The 22,500-nt window shown below is 49.1% G+C and overlaps 1 protein-coding gene across 1 annotated transcript in view; it reads right to left on the minus strand.

Moving 5' to 3' along the window:
* Positions 1-22,500, minus strand: part of ttyh2 (tweety family member 2) — a 92,243-nt gene that overhangs the window by 34,588 nt on the left and 35,155 nt on the right. The window contains exon 3 of the mRNA XM_061231234.1: positions 8,487-8,598. Coding sequence (XP_061087218.1) covers positions 8,487-8,598 — 112 coding nt within the window. The remainder of the gene's footprint in view (positions 1-8,486; positions 8,599-22,500) is intronic.

Consider the following 22,500-nt stretch of genomic DNA (forward strand, 5'->3'; position numbering starts at 1 on the left):
GTTAGCGCTCTGTTGACGGTACAGTGCGAGTGTTAGCGCTCTGTTGACGGTACAGTGTGAGTGTTAGCGCTCTGTTGACGGTACAGTGCGAGTGTTAGCGCACTGTTTACAGTACAGTGCGAGTGTTTTAGCGCACTGTTGACCGTACAGTGCGAGTGTTAGCGCTCTGTTGACGGTACAGTGCGAGTGTTAGCGCTCTGTTGACAATACAGTGTGAGTGTTAGCGCTCTGTTGACGGTACAGTGCGAGTGTTAGCGCACTGTTTACAGTACAGTGCGAGTGTTTTAGCGCACTGTTGACCGTACAGTGCGAGTGTTAGCGCACTGTTGACCGTACAGTGCGAGTGTTAGCGCTCTGTTGACGGTACAGTGCGAGTGTTAGCGCTCTGTTGACGGTACAGTGTGAGTGTTAGCGCTCTCTTGACGGTACAGTGTGAGTGTTAGCGCTCTGTTGACGGTACAGTGCGAGTGTTAGCGCTCTGTTGACAGTACAGTGTGAGTGTTAGCGCTCCGTTGACCGTACAGTGTGAGTGTTAGCGCTCCGTTGACCGTACAGTGCGAGTGTTAGCGCTCTGTTGACGGTACAGTGTGAGTGTTGGCAGCCCGGCGCTCTGTCGACGGGGCTCCAGGTACTGCCTAATTAGCGGACAGAAGGGGACGCAGCAGCCACCTTCACCACAGCGAGGCTGCTTTGCATTCACGGCGCTACCCTGCTCTAACCTCCTCCGCCGCCCTGCATGAGTAAGAAGGAGGGCCGGGTCTGAGCCACTGAAGGCCCTTTTATAGCCATTATGGAGCGCGGCCATTCAGCCCCAGAGAAGGGCTGTGATTGCTCCCTGTGAGACCGGGACGCGCGCTCTCTCTCTCTCCGACACCGTGGAAAGTAAACAGGATTGAAAGAAAAGTGTCGAAATATCTGTCCCTCAATCCAAAGAAATCACAAAAGCAGATGACTGAAGCAGAACGTCAGTCTCACTGGGGGGAGGGGCAATCGCCTGGGAAACGGTGACCAGGCAACTCCACCATCACAGTGTCCCGAGGACAATAGAAAGTAGCTTACCATTGCTGTTTTTTATGGTTATTGGCGTTCATTACTATTATTTAATTTAACAAAGCCCCTCCCCCGCCCCCCCCGTTCTGACAGTTGTTGGAGAGGGAGAGAGAGAGAGAGAGAGAGGGACAGAGAGAGAGGGAGAGAAAAAGTACAGGCTTAGTGACCACATGCAATTGAAAAAAGGCAGACACTGGAATCCACGGTTACCAAAAAAGGAACGTCTATGTGGTCACTGCAAGACAGGAGAGGTGGAAACAGAGACGTCCTTTCTTCTAAATTGTGGAAAATTTTCTTAACTTAGGATCCTAAATTCTCTAAAAAAATCTTTGCCTGCCTGACACTGGTTGACCACCAAAATATTGCTATTATTGTTATTATTATTATTACTCTGATAAAGCCTAGTAGTTGTAGTTGTGGTTACTGTGGTAACCACAACTACAACTACTAGGCTTTATCAGAGTAATTATCCTGTTTAATTTACAGTCATATTCCAATGCATTTCAACATTTTGGTGTATATGCTTTGGCAATATTTACAAGTATATTTAATGGCAATAAAGCATTTTGAATTCGAGGGAGAGGGAGGGAGAGAGAGGGAGATGGAGGGAGAGAGAGAGAGAGAGAGAGAGAGGGAGAGAGAGGGAGATGGAGGGAGAGAGAGAGAGAGAGAGGGATAGAGAGAAGGAGTAATAAGTGATATTTCTCCACAGGCGGCACAGTCCCACCGGTGTTTTATTGGTCCCGGAGCGGAGATTTATGAGGGGATTTCCAGATTTCACTGCTCATATCCAGCAGATGGAATCAGTGCTGGGAAGCGGCTTATCCAGGGCCAGATCCCGGGAATGTTATCAGCCCGAGCCGGCAGGAGGAACAGGGCGGAGAGATCCATCCGCACTGCTGTCCATAGATCAGGCCCGCTGATCTTAGGGTCATAGTTATCCAAAGCGCTGTACAATTGCTGCTTCTCATTCACAAATTCGTACACACACTCACACACCAACAGCGATTGGCTGCCATGCAAGGCGCCAACCAGCTCATCAGGAGCATTTGGGGGTTAGGTGTCTTGCTCAGGGACACTTCGACATACCCTGGGTGGGAATCGAACCGGCAACCCTCCGACTGCCAGACAACTGCTCTTACTGCCTGAGCCAATGTCGCCCAATGTGGTGGTTCTTCTGGAACATGGAATTCCATATTGAATAAGATTCTTTTTGACCGTCCTTACGCCAAAAAGCCACTTTTCCCCATTCCTTACGGTCATGTACATAGACGTTCCTTTTCTATTGGCAACAGCGACAGTGTTTATGTCTGTCCATATGCACCTGTAGCCTCTTGGGATATACATTTTTACATGAGAGCACATAAAAGGGCTCCCAGCTCATTAAAGAGAGAGAGAGAGAGCGAGAGAGAGAGGGGGGGGGGGAGGGAGAGTGAGAGGGAGAGAGGTAGAATGACAGAATGGCTTCAATTAAATGTGAATGTGTGATTTCAAGCATGAAATTGAACACAGGGGCCCCACCCTGCCCCCACCCCCCAACCCCGCCCCCCCAAGAATCAGCGCTGCCTTTATAATCTTGAAATGTAAAAATAGTGGGGTTTTTTCAGCTTGTTAATAAGAGGTCATAGAAATTGTGTTAAGATCTAGAAGATCTCACACACAGGCTCGCTGCTTGTTTTCTAAATTGCAGAATATGATGTTTGTTTTTGTCAGAGGGATTCCTGAATGAGTCGAGAGGGTAAAGGGGTGAAGGCAGAGGGTAAAGGGGAGAAGGCACACGCAAGGGACTGGGACCCGCAAGGTCGGTGGTTCTAATCCCGGTGTAGCCACAATAAGATCCGCACAGCTGTTGGGCCCTTGAGCAAGGCCCTTAACCCTGCATTGCTCCAGAGGAGGATTGTCTCCTGCTTAGTCTAATCAACTGTAAGCCGCATGGAGAGGAAGGAGCAAAGAAGCAGCCAGAAATTTGTGAGAACAGTAAACATCCAGCAAATTCTCGCCTTGGCCCAGCGTTCATTCAAAATCATAACCTATTTTTTTCCATACACGGTTCTATCCAAACAATGTTAATCACGAGACACTGGCAGAAGGGCTTTCCTCAAAAATCCATATATACAGTACTGTGCAGAAGTCTTAGGCACCCTAGACAAGAGGGTATAGAGGCATTTACATAAAAACTTGATCAAGGCTGTCTGATATCAGAAGCAAGAGCCAACCAAAGTCTGCAGAAGAACTGCGGCAAGTTCTCCAACATGCTTGGAACAACCTCCCTGCTGATTGTCTTAGCCAACGCTGTCCTGCAGTTCTATATCTCGGAGAAGTGATGCGGTGTTCACAAAAAATATTGAATTGATTCAGTTTTTAACTATTCCGCCAAATTACTCAAATATAATGAAAAATGTATAGTATGTTTATTTAGGACCTTTCATTGACTTATTTCTGAAAGAATCTTATCTGTACAGAATGTTATACAGCTGCCTAAGACTTTTGCACAGTACTGTATATAAAAAAAAAAAGAAAGATTTATCTCCCGAAAGATTTATCTTCCTCCCGGTCACATGACCCGAACAGGAAGTAGGGGGTAAAAGGTTCCCCCGTGTGCTGTCACCACCCCGTCTCTTCTCCGGTTCGGATAGGGTTCAGCGCGCGTATCGGACTACGGCTCAGAGCGAGGTGTTCATAATGACACGGGGAGAAGCGCTGTGGATCGGTTCCTCCCGACCGATCCGCGCAAGAGAGCGCAAATACCGCCAACCAAAAAAAAAAAAAAAAAACGTTCACTTCCACTCGGCAAAGGGGGAGCCAGGAGAAAGGAGGTATTTTCAGCTGCATATTAATGGCTGGAAAGGGACTTCCGCTCAGATCACACAATAGGAGAGCGCTCCCGAACGGCTATTGTGGTTTTCTCTTTCCTTTGTGTCTGGCCTGCCTCACGGGAAATCACATTCAGCAGAGAGGGGCGCTCGGAGAGGGCCGCAGCCCCCACGTCTGGAGCCCAAAATCTGCGCTTCCCCAGCGTGAGCCTGATTGCTAATTTAAATCATGACTGGAGGAGTTAGGAGTGCGGGGAGGGGGGGGGGGTGGGTGATGAGGGGAATGGGGGAGGGGGGGGAGGTATCGTGTGCGACAAAAGGAGTGGCTTCAGCCGAAAAAAAAAAAAAAAACGAACGCTCACAACATCCATAAAAAAAACCCCACAGCAACAAAAAAAATAAAAATAAATAAATAATCATCAAAGAAAGCTTCTGAATAGGCTGCGGTGCCTGAACAGATGTAGCCTCTTTGGACCTCATCAATTTCTCACGCCCGGGCACCTGTGTGGGGCAGAAGCCGAAGGTGGCCATTGTTTCCGCGGCGACACCCTCCGGCCTGGGCCAATCGGGCGGCCCCGGGCTTGCCCGCCTCAAAAAGGCCTTTGTCGGTCACGGATAATCGGAGACGTAGCCGCGCGCTCACAACGGGGAGCGCGCCGTTGTGCCACTGGAGGGCCTATCCCAGCATGCACCTCGGCACCAGGCTGCTTTGCGCGGTGTACGTGTCACTTCCTGTGTGCTCTTTCGCCCAAAAAAAAAAAGAAACCCCGCTCGAAACGATAAACGCCACGGCTGATATTCTTCCTGTTCCTGTTTGTCATTCGCACACTAATTAAGAGTACCGCTTCATGCATTTCAAACGCTCCGCAACCCACACGCAATGGCTAAAGCACAAACATTAATGTCAGTCGATGGGTGGGGAAAAAAGATCAATCATTTCATGATATTATCATTGCGTCAGTATGAGACTAAATTATTTTTTTACACATCAGTGGCTGTTAATGTTTGTCATCTTTTGCAATATCGCTCCACTGCATTTCATGCCAATTAACTGCTCATTATGCTTTGCATTTAGATCCAGCGCATAAAGAACATAAATGGCTTCCATAATGATTAATAACATTCATAAATAAATAGATATATTAGAGATATAGAAGATATACGCATGCACTGTAAGTGTCGCATGCTGGGGGTCAGGACTAGAAACTGCAGTCTGAGATTTACGCTGCTCTGGCCCGTTTCCAGCAGCCAGTGACCCATTTTTGGGGCCAGCCAGCATCATCTTTCTGTCCTCTTAGCGCGGCGGTGGCTAGAAGCCTCCAGCCCTTCATTCTCTCACACGGCTAAATGGCCAAGCCGGTGTTTTATTTTCAAAGGGAAAAGGAAGGATTTTTAAAACTAAATGTTATCTGCGTGGTGCTTTTACAGAGAGGTCATCACAGAGATGCGCTTTGCAAAAACAGAGAGATTGAGAAAGCCTGGTAAACATTATTGTTATAATTGTATTATTATTTTATAAAGCTTTGGCAATATGTATAGAAAAATATGTCACTCTGAAACTGAAATTGACTGGGCTTGAAACCCCAAAAACCAGCACGGTACAAACACGCAGGTGGGAGGTAAAAGAAAGAAAAACAAAAAAAAAAACGGTGGGCCAGATAAAAGTCCCCTCCTCTTATCGATGAGGGTCATGGGACCTTTCAGGGCCCCAGCGAGTCAGGACCCCGCTTTGACGTCACACCCGAAAGACAGAAATGTGTCATCGCGACTGAAAATAGCTGTGACTCAGCGACAGAGATGACTTTCAGGACTAACAGTGCACTGGAGTCGTACCTTAGTGGGTCACTCCGGTATTTTTGGCTCCATCTCATTATTTCATTTTGTGGGAGAGAGAGGGGGAGGGGGAGAGAGAGAGAGAGAGAGAGAGAGAGGGAGAGAAAGAGCGAGAGAGCGAGAGAGCGAGAGGGAGAGGGAGAGGGAGAGGGAGAGGGAGAGGGAGAGGGAGAGGAGAGAGAGAGAGAGAGAGAGAGAGGGGGGGGGAGAGAGGAGAGAGAGAAAGAGAGAGATAGAGAGAGAGAGGGAGAGGGAGAGAGAGATAGAGAGAGAGGGAGAGGGGAGAGGGAGAGAGAGGGGGAGAGGGAGAGGGAGAGAAAGAGAGAGAGATAGAGAGAGAGAGGGAGAGAGGGAGAGAGGAGAGGGAGAGAGAGGGGGACAGAGGGGGAGGGAGAAGTGAGGGAGAAAAAGTGGGAGACCGAGAGGGAGGGAGAGAGGGCGAGAGTGAGGGAGGGAGACAGGGAGAAAGAGTGTGAGACAGAGAGACAGGGAGGGAGGGAGGGAGAGAGAAAGAGAGGGATGGAGGGAGACAGAGAAAGAGTGAGACAGAGAGGGAGCTCGTGTCAGTTCTGAGTGGGGTGAGGGGGTTCAGGGGAAGCTGCTGCTTTAATCTCCATTAATACAACTGCAGATTTAATCCCAGATCTACAGTACTGTCTGCCTGCTGCCGTCAGTGCGTGTGTGTGTGTGTGTGTGTGTGTGTGTGTGTGTGTGAGCCTGTAGCCTAGTGGCTAAGGTACATGACTGGGGCGGCCTGTAGCCTAGTGGCTAAGGTACATGACTGGGACAGCCTGTAGCCTAGTGGCTAAGGTACATGACTGGGACAGCCTGTAGTCTAGTGGCTAAGGTACATGACTGGGGCAGCCTGTAGCCTAGTGGCTAAGGTACATGACTGGGACAGCCTGTAGCTTAGTGGCTAAGGTACATGACTGAGACAGCCTGTAGCCTAGTGGCTAAGGTACATGACTGGGACAGCCTGTAGCCTAGTGGCTAAGGTACATGACTGGGACCTGGAAGGTTTGTGGTTCAAGCCCCGGTGTAGCCCAGATAAGATCTGCACAGCTATTGGGTCCTTCAGCAAGGCCCTTAACCCCACATTGATCCAGCGGGGGGATTGTCCCCTGCTTAGCTTAATCAACTTTGCATAAAAGTGTCAGCTAAATAACATATTATTTATGTAAAAAGAGAAAGACGCAGAAGAGTTAGATGCAGAGCGGACTGATGAACGGTTCCCCTGTGGAGAAGCGTTAGCGTAGCCGTGCTAATGAACCTCCTCACTCCTACCCCTGCGGTTAGACACACACCACATCAGGAGAGTTACTGTCATAATTATGACAGTGCTCAGCCCTTTCTCCCAGACACACCTCCGGGCACCCTCAGCGGCAATCACTTGAGACTGAGGAACACAATTCCCTACACATATCCTAAATACCTTTCTACATTTTACTGCCCTGGTTTGAAATGCCAGCTACCAGCTGTTTCAAAACATCGCTTGAGCTGGTCAAACCATGTTGAGTATGGAGCTGGTCTGAACTGATCAACCAGCGACCAGCTGTTTCAAAACACAGCTTGAGCTGGTCAAACCATGTCGAGTATAGACCTGGTTGAAGCGGACAACCAGCTAGCAGCTGTGTCAAAACCTAGCTTGAGCTGTTATTTTCAGCAGGGTGAACTTGTCTGGTGTGCTGGAAGCTATGAAATACCCTCAAAGTGCAAATTCCAGTTCTGGTGCTCTTGGTTGGCACCAGGTAAGAGTAATCTTCCACAGAAAAGTATTTGAATCCGAAACAATTATGATTTTGACCCAGGTCTGGTCACAAGGGTCTGTCATAGTAGTGTATGTTGAAACAGCAACATGGCCCTAGAAGATTGCGCTAACGGCAGGATGTCGAAATGTATTTGCTTACATTCCTGCTGTGTGCGTGTGCCGGTCTCTCAACAAGGCCACGGCAGAGATGCTAATGGCAGTGAAATGGGGCATTTCACATAGATGAATATAAATAAAGCATAAATAACACTCCGTGAAGATAGCACAGGACAGGGCAGGGCTGGGGCCTGTGTGTGTGTGTGCACGTATGTGTGTGTGTGTGTGTGTGTGTGTGCCGCCCATCAAGATGTCCTCCAAACGTCCCATTCATATGCTTTGTCAGACTAGGGACTTTCTCTAGTGGCTGTGTGAATTAATTCATTAGCGGAAATTAACACCAATAAAGAACGCTGAAATGAAAATAAAGAGCACTTAAGATGGCCTCCCCCTCTGAGCGCTGGGTGGGCCTCCTGTCCCGCCTCAGCTGGCCCAACAGCAGCGGAGGGACGAACATGCGGGGCGTCCCAATACTCCAAAAATGCACTCCTCGTCTCCTCGTCTCCTCACGTCTCCTCACGTCTCCTCACGTCTCCTCGTCGGGGGCGACAAGGAGACGGGGCTGAAAGAGGAGTCGTCTGGCAGTCGGAGGGTTGCCGGCTCGATCCCCCGCCCGGGCTGTGTCGAAGTGTCCCTGAGCCTGTGTCGAAGTGTCCCTGAGCCTAACACCTAACCTCCAAATGCTCCTGACGAGCTGGTCGGGGCCTTGCATGGCAGCCAATCGCCGTCGGTGCGTGAGTGCGTGTATGAATGGGTGAATGAGAAGCATCAGTTGTACAGCGCTTTGGATAAAGGCGCTACATAAAATGCCAAACATTTACCATTTACCATTCGTCCCATACTTCCAGATAGGAGAAGGAGACGCGCGGAGGACACATATTTCTCCAGCATTGGGGCGCTGCACCCCTGTCGTCGTAGTTACGTACCAGGCTGTCCACGCCTCCCAGCGTGTGATTGGCGTTGTACAGGGAGTAGGTCAGCTGATACACGCCGTCGTTGGTCTCGCTGTTTCCGTAGAAACCGACGCCCACCGCGACGCTGCAGGAGAAAGGACACAACAAACCGCCGTTAATGTCCGCCTTTCTCTCCCTTCCCCGACACGGCCGCAATTATCCTAACCCGCTTATCCTGAACAGGGTCGCAGGGGGGGCTGGAGCCTATCCCAGCATACATTAGGCGAAAGGCAGGAATACACCCTGGACAGGTCGCCAGTCCATCGCAGGGCACACACACCATTCACTCACACACTCATACCTATGGGCAATTTAGACTCTCCAATCAGCCTAACATGCATGTCTTTGGACTGCGGGAGGAAACCGGAGTACACGGCGGGATTCGAACCCAGGACCTCCTTGCTGTGAGGCGGCAGTGCTACCCACTGTGCCACCCAGTTACTATTATTAATAATATTTATTTGCCTCACATGCGGACGCTTACATTTTACATTTTCTAGACGCTGTACGTTTAACACGATGTTTACCGAAGCACATTCAAGTTAAAGGTACAACATGTAAGATTTTTGTGTTAAAACATTGTTACAAGACCATCGTAAATCCCTTCCTATCATTGGAAAAGGCTCACTGACATGTTGACTCACCCTCTGCCTGTGTTTATAGTCCTTAAATTCGGGTTTCAAAATACGCAGCTGACGGCCCGACACTCTGTACCAAAAACACTGTATAACTGTACAAGAATTCAAGCTCATTGGTTGAAAATTAGTTCTAACGGCCACAGCCAATAGCGTTTCAACGTCAGCGCGTTCACAGAGAAGGGGGGGAGGGATAAACAGTGTTGTGGGTTGAAGGTGCTTGTTACTGCTATTCCTCTCTTGACCGTTAGAAGTCCGAAATTACCTATTGTACCTTTAAGCGTTGCGCCCCAGGGTTCAACGGCAGTGTGCGTTGTCGTGTTAATCGCCCGGGGTATCTTATCCAGAGCGACGTACAGTTGATTAGACTAAGCAGGACACAATCCTCCCCTGGAGCAATGCAGGGTTAAGGGCCTTGCTCAAGGGCCCAATGGCTGTCCGGATCTTATTGTAGCTACAGCGGGATTAGAACCACCGACCTTGCGGGTCCCAGTCCTTTACCTTAACCACTATGCTACAGGCCGCCCCTCCGTGCTCAGTCCCTTACTCGTACACGACCGACGCAATCGTCCTTCCTCCGGAGAAGATGAATATTCATAAAGCACATGGAGATAATGAATTCTCCCCACCTCGGTCAAAAATAGACTCGCAGTAAAGTTGTCAACTCTTCTTAACCGCACCCTGACAGATCTTCGCAGGGTTTTTAAATCCGCCGGGACTGCAAGCCCAAAGACGGTTCTGCTTCGTTTCCCCGTTTAAAAACCGGAGAAACGGATACGATTTTTCAGATTTGTCTTTTTTCGTCAGCTGTTCCGTTATTGTGAATCATACTTCGCCAAAGACCTCACATTTAAAGGGGGAACAAACGGACAGGAGAGAGAGAGAGAGAGAGAGAGAGAGAGAGAGAGGGGGGGGAGAAAACGGATAGAAAACACGACAGTTCGAGCGAGAACTCGAGCAACACTTGAAATATGGATGAGGCCAGGGACCAGTTCTTCTCTTCTGCGGTCGGTAAAAGAAGGGGCGGAACCTTACAGCTCTGCCGCTCAGAACTACGACAACTTCAGCTAATCAGCAGCAGGGGACTTTCAGGCTTAGTGTGCCGTTTTCCCTCTCAGTCCATCGCATGATGCTGCAGTTTTTCAGGCGCCCCGCCCCCCATTACTCCCAAAATTAGAAACACCACCGTCAGCACAGTCTGAATTCAGCACCAGACCACGGCTCCGTCCACACACTGGCTGCGACTGGCGCGGTTAACGAGAAGAGCCGTCTCATAGCCCCGACAGTGCTTTCTCACCATCCATCCACACTACGCCCATCGTCATGACAACTGGACCTGAGACTACGGGCACTCGTCCATTCGATACTTCAACACACTGCCCCCCCTCCCCCTCCCAGGACGAGATGTACGCAAACCGGGCCTTATAATTATTAACGAACGAATGTATTCATTACTTTCTAATAAGTAGAACAACTGGGGCTGCCTTTAAGATGAAGCTCCAGGCCCCGTTAACGCGCAAGCTACCCTAACCAGCAAGGATATGGAAAGGTACCTCTTGAGTAGCCTGAGACCAGGTGTTCCATGGTTCCCCTGGCAACGCCCCCCCCCCACCCTCCCCCACCCCCCACTCTGAGGCTAATTAGCGGTATTAACACTCATCCATGACTACGTGTTGGTGCCGTGAACATACCATCAGCAAACAGCCTGCTGGATAATTTTCAGTTGAGACAAAAGAGCTTGGAGGTGTGTATCTCCCCAAGTCTATATGTGTGCGCATTGGCAGCATATCTTCCCAAGACATGGCAATTCCTTTCCGTCTCCTATAGGGAACTTGAGTCTCCGGTCTTGATCTCGAGAACCGTATATTCCGTAACTGCGCGGAAATCTACACTACAAGGGTAGATTGAATAAAAAATTAAATAACTAATATTTCTGAGAAAATACTTCCACTGCAACAACTTTTTTGTCATTCAACCGAGAAACTTGCATTGTGTGGGAAGATTTAAAAACGGAAACTTCTTTCCCTGGGGCTCAGGAGGATGTGAAAAAATGAATGTGTGTCAGTCAGCGACTCCCCACCCTGGCAACAGCAGCAGGATGTGAAGAGAATGCCCAGTGAAGCACCTGACAGATCATGCACAGAGAATACCAGTGTGCTCACATGGCTGAAGGCACTAATATGCACAGTCTCTCTCTCTCTCTCTCTCTCTCTCTCTCTCTCTCTCTCTCTTTCTCTCTCTCTTTCTCTCTCTCTCTCTCTCTCTCTCTCCCTTTCTCTCTCTCTCTCTCTATCTCACTCTTTCTCTCTCTCACTCTTTCTCTCTCTCCCTCTCCCTCTTTCTCTCTCTCTTTCTCTCCCATTCTCTCTCTCTCTCTCTCTCTCACACTACCTCTCTCTCTCTCTCTCTCTCTCTCTCTCTCTCTCTCTCTCTCTCTCTCCCTCTCCCTCTTTCTCTCCCTCTCTTTCTCTCTCTCTCACTCACTCGCTCTCCCTCTTTCTCTCTCCTTCCCATAATCCTCCAACTGCCATTTCACACGTTTGAGTAAAAACATGGTTGAGGCTACCAAACCCTCCTCCTCCTCCTCCTCCTCCTCCTCCCCTTGTCCAGTTGCATCTCTTCCTTCGCCAAAACCCTCAGCACCCCAATTTAATGTTACCCTCTCCCATTCCCACCAGAGGCAGACACAGCCTCTGACTCTGACTGATGGCGCTGGGTAAAACAGCGCAAGTCTGGGGCTGATAAAGCCCTTCCACATGAAGGTCAAAGGTCACCGTGAGCAGGAGACGTCTGGAGTGCTGACCCTCGCCAGGAGCTCATTCATCAAATTCGGCAAGAAATTACTCCAGAATCCTCCAGGAAGGGGTCCATAAAGAAACAGCTGAAAACACACACACACACACGCATACACACATACACACATGCGCACACATGTGTACATACACATACTTGCACGCATGCATGCACACACACACACACACACACACACACACACACGCACACACACACGCACACACACACGCACACACACACGCACGTGTACACAGTACATGTACTCAAACAGAAAATAACCCAAAATGGCCGGATGGGTGAGGTCCAGGCAGTACCAGAGAAAGAGGGAGAGGGTGAGAAAGGGAAATCAGAAGAGAAAGAGAAGAATTGGGGAGAAAAATACAGTTGGATGAAGATAAAAGGAGAGGGAGAAAGAATGAAAAAAGGAGGGGGGGATTTTGTACTGCTCGCAAATCCCTTCCGTTTTTACGCAGGCAAACATGCTTTCCATGGAAAACCCTAAAACCCTCAGCGATGCCCAGCAGAGGAGGATACAAGGAAAAACGAGAAGAGGATAAACTGTTCTTCCTAAAAACGCGTAGACTGTGACCGTTATAAACATTGCCACGATGCAAGGTTCAACCGGAGACTACAGGCCCTCCGGGAAACTTCAGGCCCGTTTCACTGCCGTTTGTTGATCACAAAAAAAAAAAAAAAAACATAAAAACAGCCGGAATCTGTCCTCGTCTCCTGATTTCTTAGTGTGTGACACACATGGGTTTTGAATTAGCGTGCGAAACAAACAGGTTCTGAATCAGCGTGCGACACAAACAGGATTTGATTTGAAGTTGCGTGACACGTGCGGGTTTGACTCAGCGTGCACTCCGGTGACGCACGTTCGATGGCGGGGTCAGAGTTACGATCGGGGGGAAGGGGACACGCGCGCCCCAACATCGACGCTCTGGTGCCGTCGGCCGACGTGCCCCATACATCACGCTCGACCCCAAAGCCTCGCTCAGCCGTGTCTGAGGAGATCGAGTTCCTCTCTTACCGCAACGTTACACAACAAAAAAATATATTACAAATCTGTATTTCAAACGCCAGAACGGGAAATTAGACCCGCTTTAACAGAACTGAGACGACATGCATATACTCACTCCAGTTAACTAGGCCACACTGTTATTAAGCCATAAAACAAACTAGGGGATTCCTACAAGAGAAAGCTTCAATTACAAAACCCTCAAAAGAGAATGAATACTGCAGACCTCGCAAAAAAAAATTCCATCCGTTTATTGTTCCTGAAGGATGAGAAGGGAAAGGCAAAATATTCATCTACTTTCCTCTACAAATGCTTTTGATTCCTGAAAATACAAAAAAAAACACACAGCTGCCCGACAATGCTTACTTTTAAAACCAGGTCCTGGAGAGCTGCAGGTTCTTACGATCACAATAAATTCAGAGCCTAGCAACCAGGCAAGGTAAACGGTCTAAATCAAGGGCATTAATTGGATCAATTAAGGGCAGAGTCAGAGTGAAAAGCAGAAGGCCTTGCAGCTCTCTCTCAGGCCACCATTTTAGACACCCCCCCTCCATCTCAGTGCTGACCCTGCAAACCCGTCCCCACGAGATCTCAAGTGTTTAAAATTCACACCGCCTCCGTTTCGGAGTCGGTCTCCGAGCAGTTATCTGGACCGAGGCACATCCGACCACCTCTCCCCGCGCTCCGGGCTCCCTCGCGGTCGTAAAGGAGCCGCGCTGACTGCGGCAGACCCGTGATTTGTGGGAACGGCCCCGAGAGCTTCGGCCGGCGCGCTAATAACACAGAGTCCGCCAGAGAGCTTCCCGTAACGAATGACCAGGAGTCAGCGATGTGTCCCTGCACCGTCCAGTCTAGGCGAGGTGGTGTAATTGGCAGGCATTTAAATAGCGCCTTTATCCAAAGCGCTGTACAATTTGATGCTTCTCCATTCACCCATTCATACACACACTCACACACCGACGGCGATTGGCTGCCATGCAAGGCCCCGACCAGCTCGTCAGGAGCATTTGGGGGTTAGGTGTCTTGCTCAGGGACACTTCAACACTGCCCGGGCGGGGGATCGAACCGGCAACCCTCCGACTGCCAGACGACTGCTCTTACTGCCTGAGCCATGTCGCCCCCATGCGCCCGACGACGCCTAACAAGGGCGGCCATTACCTGAGCACTCCCCGCTCCACAGGATGGGAACCTGTAGCGGCGGCCTGCAGCGTAGTGGTTAAGGTACATGACTGGGACCCGCAAGGTCGGTGGTTCTAATCCCAGTGTAGCCACAATAAGATCCGCACAGCCGTTGGGCCCTTGAGCAAGGCCCCTAACCCAGCATTGCTCCAGGGGAGGATTGTCTCCTGCTTAGTCTCATCAACTGTACGTCGTTCTGGATAAGAGCGTCTGCCAAATGCCAATAATGTCATGTAATGGAAGCGGCTCTGTGGGGATGGGAAAGAGATGTGCCAGCTCATCCTCTCTCTCCATCACCGGCATTCAGGGGGCCGGCCGGTTGTGCCGCCCGCAAGCCACTACCAGGCAAATCAAATTCTATTATATATACAGCATAGGATATTTCATAAAGGATTTATCACGATACACCACAAGGTTCACCCTGGCCTGAACCCCCGACAGAGCCAGAGGCAACATTGGCAGGGACGAAGCCTCCCTAGAAGACTCCACGGAGGGAGAAAGCTTGGAAGGAACCGGGCTCCAGTAGTCGGGGGGCCTATTCTCAGGGAGTGGGCTCACAGAAACACAATCAGTCAATTTCCCCCCCGTTCTGGATCCCGTTGGCGGGAGCCAAGCTGTGCTTTGATCGGACGGAAGGCACACTTCTGTAGCGCCCAAACCGTGATTTTACTGTGCAAGTACAGAGAACATTGCATTACATTACATTACATTATTGGCATTTAGCAGACGCTCTTATCCAGAACGACGTACAGTTGATTCGACTAAGCAGGAGACAATCCTTCCCCGGAGCAATGCAGGGTTAAGGGCCTTGCTCAAGGGCCCAACGGCTGTGCGGATCTTATTGTGGCTACACCGGGGGATCGAACCACCGACCTTGCGGGTCCCAGTTATGCACCTGAACCACTACGCTACAGGCCGCCCCAACTCAAGCGATTTGAAAGCTTGAAGACAGGGTCCCATGACATCACCGCTCGGTGCTAAAAGCTGTCAGAGATGATGTCATCTTCTTGGAGGACCGCCTGACCGCCTGAGGTGTCCTTGAAGAACTTTTCACTGAAATTTCAGAAGGAAGGCACACGGCAGTAGCTCCCAAAGCGTGATGTTTTACTGTGCAAAGCGCGGAGAGCTCGACGTTTATCGCAGAAGCCCCGCCAGGACTTCACAACCGCTTTTCCAGTTTTGACGGAAATTATCTTTGGCATCTGTTTGGGGAGAGTGAGAAACGAGGTGTACCACAATCCCCTGCATCTCAAACAGATTAGAGGTGAAGGATGTGGTGGCCCACTTGGCCTCTGAGAACTTTCTAGAAAGAGCCGCGTTGTACAGCACAGTATAGTAACTCTCAAAGCGCTGCGGATTCATGGTTACTTCTTGAATATACACTCAGTGAACACTTAGATTTCTACTGCTGTAGTCTATCCACTTACAGTTATGATGTGTTGTGTGTTCAAATATGCTCTTCTGCATACCACTGTTGTCATGTGTGGTTATGTGTGTTACTGTCACCTTCCTGTCAGCTTTGACCAGTCTGGCCATTCTCCTCTGACCTCGTTTCTGGCGTTCCTGTCTGCAGAACTGCTGCTCACTGGATTTTATTTTTGCTTTTTTGCACAATTCTTTGCAAACTCTAGAGACTAGTGTGCGTTAAAATCCCAGGAGATCAGCAGTTTCTGAGATACTCAAACCACCCTGTCTGCCACCAACAATCATTATCAAGTCACATAGATAAAAAAAAACTTTCCCCATATTGATGGTTGATGTGAACATTAACTGAAGCTCCAAACCCATATCTACATGATTGTGTAATAAAGTAAAATTGCTCCTCATCTATAATATATAGATCAATTTATATATATATAATAGGCCCTAGTCCTTATCTTTGTTGTACTCTTAGCACTTGAAACTGTACTTCCCTCTAGGGTCTTTCAGCGCACTTATCCCTGGTTATGGGTATGCACTTTGCACTTTGCTGTACGTCGCTCTGGATAAGAGCGTCTGCCAAATGGCAATAATGTAATGTAATGTGAATCGCATCCAGTTATATTAAAAAGTAATTGGTGCTGAACTAAATGTAATGTTAATTTAAAATCTTAAATTCAACAGCAAACATACCGTCCTTCGCTGCACAGGTTTGCGGTCTCAACAGACAACCACTGTTTTGGGTAGAGAGTGGGCTGTAATGGCCTTTAATCAGGCAAAAGAGAGAAGAAGAAAAATGGAAAAATCACAATAAAAGCAGTTTGTTGTTCAAGAACAGATGGTCTGGTTGCATTTATTTTTTTGGGAGGGGCTCACTGGGTGGCTGGCTTGGTTTCAGTTATTCAGGAAAAGGAAATGGGGGGAAAAAACAATTAACCGAATAAATAACAAAAGAAAATCCCTAGGGGAAGAAGGAACAATCTGGTCTGACATTTAGATCCTAAATATATTACATGCTAGTGCTTATGGGGGGGGGGGGGGGGAGAAACATCAGTAACATTTATTTCTACTTAATGAGAATCCATAAAGGTTACATATCTGCTAACATTTTATCCCCCTCTCTCCAAAGCTGTCCTTTTCGAACGCTCCCATTTTGTACGCGGACCGCATAATTGCCAATGTGTCGCTTTGTTAGACATCAAACTAACGTATGGACGTATGAGCGAGCGAGCGAGAGAGGCAGAGAGACAGAGAGAGAGACAGAGAGGGAGAGACAGAGACAGAGACAGAGACAGAGTCAGAGCTACAGAGAGAGAGAGAGAGGCAGAGAGAGAGAGAGGCAGAGACGCAGAGAGACAGAGAGACAGAGAGAGAGAGAGAGAGACAGAGAGAGACAGAGAGAGACAGAGCGACAGAGTGAGAGAGAGACAGAGCGACAGAGAGAGAGAGAGAGAGAGCAAAAGAGAGAGAGACAGAGAGCGACAGAGAGAGGGAGGGAGAGAGAGAGAGAGAGAGACCGACAGAGAGCGCAAGAGCACGAGAGAGCGAGAGAGAGAAGGGGCTGAGAGAAGGGGGGGCGGGTAAAGGATCATGGGAATGTTTAATGAATTGAGATACATCTAGCTACGCACCATATCTACACCGGTACACATTGCAAAAATACTCAGTCATCACCTGCTCACTGTCCCAGTAGAAATCCTCAAGTTTCTCCTTTCAAAAAGCTGTGTAAAATGTGTCACACGCAAACACTGACCGTCAAACACTGCTCTTGAAACTACCAGCGCCGCCACTCCTGTGGTTACCACCATCACCGCGACTACTACGACGACTGCTACCAATAACTATGACAAATGCAACCACTACAAACACTACTACTCACTACCGATCACCACTGCCAGGACTACAACTGTGATAACAGCCGTTACGACAACTACTGATCACTCCGGCCTAAAAACATTACTGTGACAATGATAACTGCAACGACTACTGCTACGAACGACGAAGACAACTGCAACAACTGTCACTGCTGCTGCTGCTGCTGCAATAACTAAAACTGAAATGTACTATGACTAAAAATAAAATACCGATTACTGATTTTACTGCTTTCATCACCGCTGCGACAACGGCGTGACTGTTGCTATGGATACTGCTATGCCCATGACAGGGAAAAGCTACACACAGCTGATTCCAATCAAATGTCTAATCAAATCTACCCAAGTCACGTAGAGTCGCGACGCTCTCGAGGGCACGAGGCCTAAATAATGCGGAGGGAAGTGATGAAGGTTTAAGGATGTGTTAGTTGGGACCAGAGACTCCCAGACCAGACGGACAACCGACGGCCTGCAGCATCCCATAACAACGGTTCAAATTCAAATTCAAATTCAAATTCAAATGTCGCTGCAAGCAGCAGTTACGGGGTGCACACATGAAGTAGGGAATAGGGAAAATATGGGCACACAACGACGTTTCAATAATCTTTTAAGCAGTCCTCCTCAGGAAGCAAAAGGCAGAATCTAGATGTGTCTGGAGGTGTGGGAAAAACTAGGTCGCGAGACATTCAGATAAAAATAAACCCCAATTTGGCTCATTTTTTTATGGATGGTTAAGTCCAAATCGGCTAGAAAACATTCACTGTTCAACCAAAGGAAGCAGGGTTTCTTGGCTGAAGGCCTAGGCGGTGTTTCACGGACTTTTCAGCGCAAAAATGTCCCCAAACCTTGTGAGGTGACGATAGCCCACAGATCACACCTCGTGGCTCGACTGCCCTTCTGCTTTTATATCGCAGTAAAAATGTGGAAAGTCTCGTCGGAAAGTAAAAGTCCTGCTAGGAGTTTTTTTTTTCCCACCCATGAACTCCAGCTAATTTCACAAATTCGTTCTACCTCCCGGCTGAAGACTCGCGCTACTTAGCAAATCCGAGCGATTGGAACAAAAAAAAAAAAAATAAAAAAAAATAAAAAAAAAAAAAACTGGAGATGACTTTCTGAACTGGATTTTTTATTTTTATTTTTTTTTTCACCTCTGAAAAATTGTGGAATCAAAGTAAAGCCGGAGCATCAGCTCCGCCAGGCAATGGCCTGCAGGACCTCCTGTCCGCCTCACAGGATGTGTGCCGGGGCAAGGCCAGCGAACCGCTACCGGGCTGCTATTCAAGCTGAAACACGGCCCTTCAAAGCCGCACTCCTGCCTTTGATCACCGAGGGAAAACTAAAACCAAAAGCGTTCTGTGTGCATCTGCATAGACACACCATGCCAATTAATGGCTATGGCATATTTCAGGAATGTCATTCTCTCTCACACACACACACACACACACACACACACACAAAAACACACATACCAGGTGGCTGGGTTGGGGGGCTGGGTCACCGTAGGGATGGGTTGGGGGGCTGGGTTGGAGGACTGGGTTGGAGGACTGGGTTGGAGGACTGGGTTGGAGGACTGGGTTGGAGGTCTGGGTTGGAGGTCTGGGTTGGAGGTCTGGGTTGGGGGGCTGAGTTGGAGGGCTGGGTTGGAGGTCTGGGTTGGAGGTCTGGGTTGGGGGGCTGAGTTGGAGGGCTGGGTTGGAGGTCTGGGTTGGAGGTCTGGGTTGGGGGGCTGAGTTGGAGGGCTGGGTTGGACGGCTGGGTCACCGGGGGGATGGGTTGGGGAGCTGGGTCGGGGAGTGTTGAAGTTTGATCACTTATTGAAAACCAGGAATGATGAAGTTTGATTTAAATACTTTCAGAATCATGTGCAAAAATACCCTTTCCTAAATGTTACTATATATCTATATACAATATTTCAAATGCTGTTTAGTACTACAATGATAAGCCATAACGTTTGAAGAACCGTTATTAATTATGTTAAAATGAATAAGTCAGTCATCTTGAGCAATTAGAACTGTGTGTCTGTTAAAACACATTGAGCTGCAAAGTACAGTTTGTTTAATGAAAGTGCAGAGAACACTTAATCAGGTGTTTAAAAACCATGGCATTGGATACGGCCTGTTTTGACTGAGTGATGCAGTCCAAGCAATATGTGTCTGTGCAGAGAAATGTTTTGAGTTAGTGGTCACCAGCCCAATTTGCCTGCATCATTATATAGGCGAAAGGTTAAGACAGCTCAGCTATCATGGAGTGACAGAAAATATTAAGGCGGGTTAAGAGAGACAATGTGATGTTATATGACAATTGATTGGTTAGCTGTAATATATAAAGACTAGGATACTTCCTACTGTTACTTTGGAATTCTCTGGTCTCTGGAAGGTCTGGAAGTTCTAGGTTGGGGGGCTGAGTTGGGGGGCTGGGTTGGGGGGCTGGGTTGGGGGGCTGGGTTGGAGGGTCTCTGGAAGGTCTGGAAGTTCTGGGTTGGGAGGCTGGGCTGGGGGGTGGGTCACCGGGGGGATGGGTTGGGGGGCTGGGTTGGAGGGTCTCTGGAAGGTCTGGAAGTTCTGGGTTGGGGGGCCGAGGTACGCCCCAGGTGTGAGGGTCCAGTCTGAGCGACGGGCAGGACGAGGTTAAGCGCAGCGCCGTCAGCTGAACGGCGTCAGCACGCAGCACTTAACCGCCTGACAATGAGGCCTTCTCTGACCGCGGGCGAGAGGAATGCCAGGAGTGCCCTAACTCAATCAGCATCCGTCACATGAGTAAGCCCAAAAAGAATTTTTTTAAATTGTAAATTAAGCACTTTGTGCCAATTATTTCTTCTCTTTATTGTAATTGCGCAAAATCAAATGAAGAGGTAAGAAACGGAGGCGAGACGACTCGCGTACCCTCCCAAGCTCATTACCTCACGCTGACGCTTTTACACAAAGCGGCTTACAGTTGATTAGACTAGGCGGGAGACAATCCTCCCCTGGAGCAATGCAGGGTTAAGGGCTTTGCTCAAGGGCCCAACGGCTGTGCGGATCCTATTCTGGCTACACCGGGGATAGAACCACTGACCTTGCGGGTCCCGGTCATGTATCCATGACGTGTACCTTAACCACTAGGCTACAGGCCGCCCCAATACTTCGTGGGTAATATTGAGAGGTGAGGTGTCAGCAAACTAATGGAAAGAGGGGGGTGGGGGGCAATGGGGTTTTTTAAATGGTTCATTCTCTGTTAGACTGCCACCCGTTACCAGGCGTTAGTCCTCGGGGCGACTGGAGGGGTGTCACTGCCCCGCCCCTATACTTATGATCACTATGGATCGGTCCATTTCAGTTTCGATGGACAGGGTCACAGGGCCCAAAAAACCACAAGGAACCCCTACTGTTCTCCCCCGGACGTCCTGGAAACAGTAAATCATTGCTCTTATGGCAGCAGCAGGTTGGAGCTACGGTGCTACACTCAAGACGTCGTAATCTCAGAAATAAACGTTTGAAAAGCGCAGAAAAAGGCACATCACATTCTTCCCCATTCTGATGGTTGAACATTAACTGAAGCTCCTGACTCGTATCTACATGATTGTATGCATTGCTCTGCTGCCTCAAAATTGGCTGATTAGATAACGACATGAATAAATAGGTGTAATGAAGTAAAAATGTTCCTAATAAAGTTCTCGGTGAGTGTACCTTTTTTTTGCTTGGAAAACATACTCGTTTGTACCCAAAGAGAACATATACTGCACTCTCAGGGTGCATTTGGGAAATCTGATCCTACAAAAAAGTACCTCCACGGTCGGTGTATTTCTGAGAGTGTGCACGATGTCGATTGGCCAAAAACGGGGGCAAGTCGCGCCATGGGGGCACATCCAGCTGGCCTTTCCTCCTGAAGAACTAGGGCTGAGCGAACAAGACTCATGAACTAGGGACCCGTTTACCTCGGCCCGCCTCGCGCCCCCGTGGCCGCGGAACGCCCGGCTCCCCTCAGCCGCGGACGATCGCTCGGGTAAACGGGTCACCGCACAAACGGGTCAAAGACGGAGGAGAAGAGCGAAGAGCGTTTCCGAGGAATAAGCAGGTCCCACCAGGCGATCGCAGCTGAGCTCTGATTGGCCGGACGGACTACAGGACTACAGGACTGAAAGGACTACAGGCCCCATCACCCCCTGGGGCTTCAGTAAGCTACCGGGGAATCATGGGTATTCATCTCAGTGGGGAAATCACATGCGTCGGTTGTGCGGGACGGTCAGGGAGAACCGGGTGAGAGGTCACAGGAGACCAGGACAGGGCAGAACGATGGGGTACACTCTTAGTAGGGGTGTTACGAAAAGGTGCTTTGCTTGTAAAAGGTCGTTTTTAGTACCCGAGGAACATTATTGTATTTTTCTGGGCACAGGGAAATTTGTTCCTAAAAGAATGTACCTTTAGTTCTGGGAGCGTACAGGGTACCAGGATGTAGAAGTTGGGGTATTTCTGAGGAGATTTGCGTCTTTCTTACGACAGTTTTTCACCTCAATTGCTAACGTTTTGGGGGTTCAGGTCTGGTTTTTACCACTGTAAAGAGTCTTTGAGACTGAAAAGCACTACGCAAATAGAGTTGAATTGAACTGAATTAAATTGAGATTGCTGCGGGAGGAGATGGAGAAATCCTCCCACAGCAGGGGGAGGGGGAGGGGGGGCAGTTGAAAAAATGGATATAAAGTGGGTCCCTGTAGCCTTGTGGCTAAGGTACACAACGTAATTTTTCTCTTTCCCTCTCCCAGGGGATGCCCGGCTCTCTCCTCCGCATTAGCGGCTTCAAGCTAACTTAAAGCCGCGTGCTAAGCATTCCCAGCCCTGGCTAAATCTAATCAAAGAGGTCCTGGTCTTGATCCAAGCACCAGTTAGCATTAGCGTTAGCGGTAGCTTTAGCATTAGCATTAGCGTTAGCGGGGCACCTTGCTGCTGATATGGGTGTTAGACAGACAGAGAGCCAGGCAGACAGGCAGGGGTGACACGCATTAAACACCTGGGGAATGCTGCAAACGCATGGAAATGATTATGGGGAGGGAGGGGGATATTTTTTTGGAAAACTGCAGAGTCACTCCAGTGTACCCC

The sequence above is a fragment of the Conger conger genome, chromosome 2, assembly GCF_963514075.1.
Source record: "Conger conger chromosome 2, fConCon1.1, whole genome shotgun sequence".
Classification (NCBI taxonomy): Eukaryota; Metazoa; Chordata; class Actinopteri; order Anguilliformes; family Congridae; genus Conger; species Conger conger.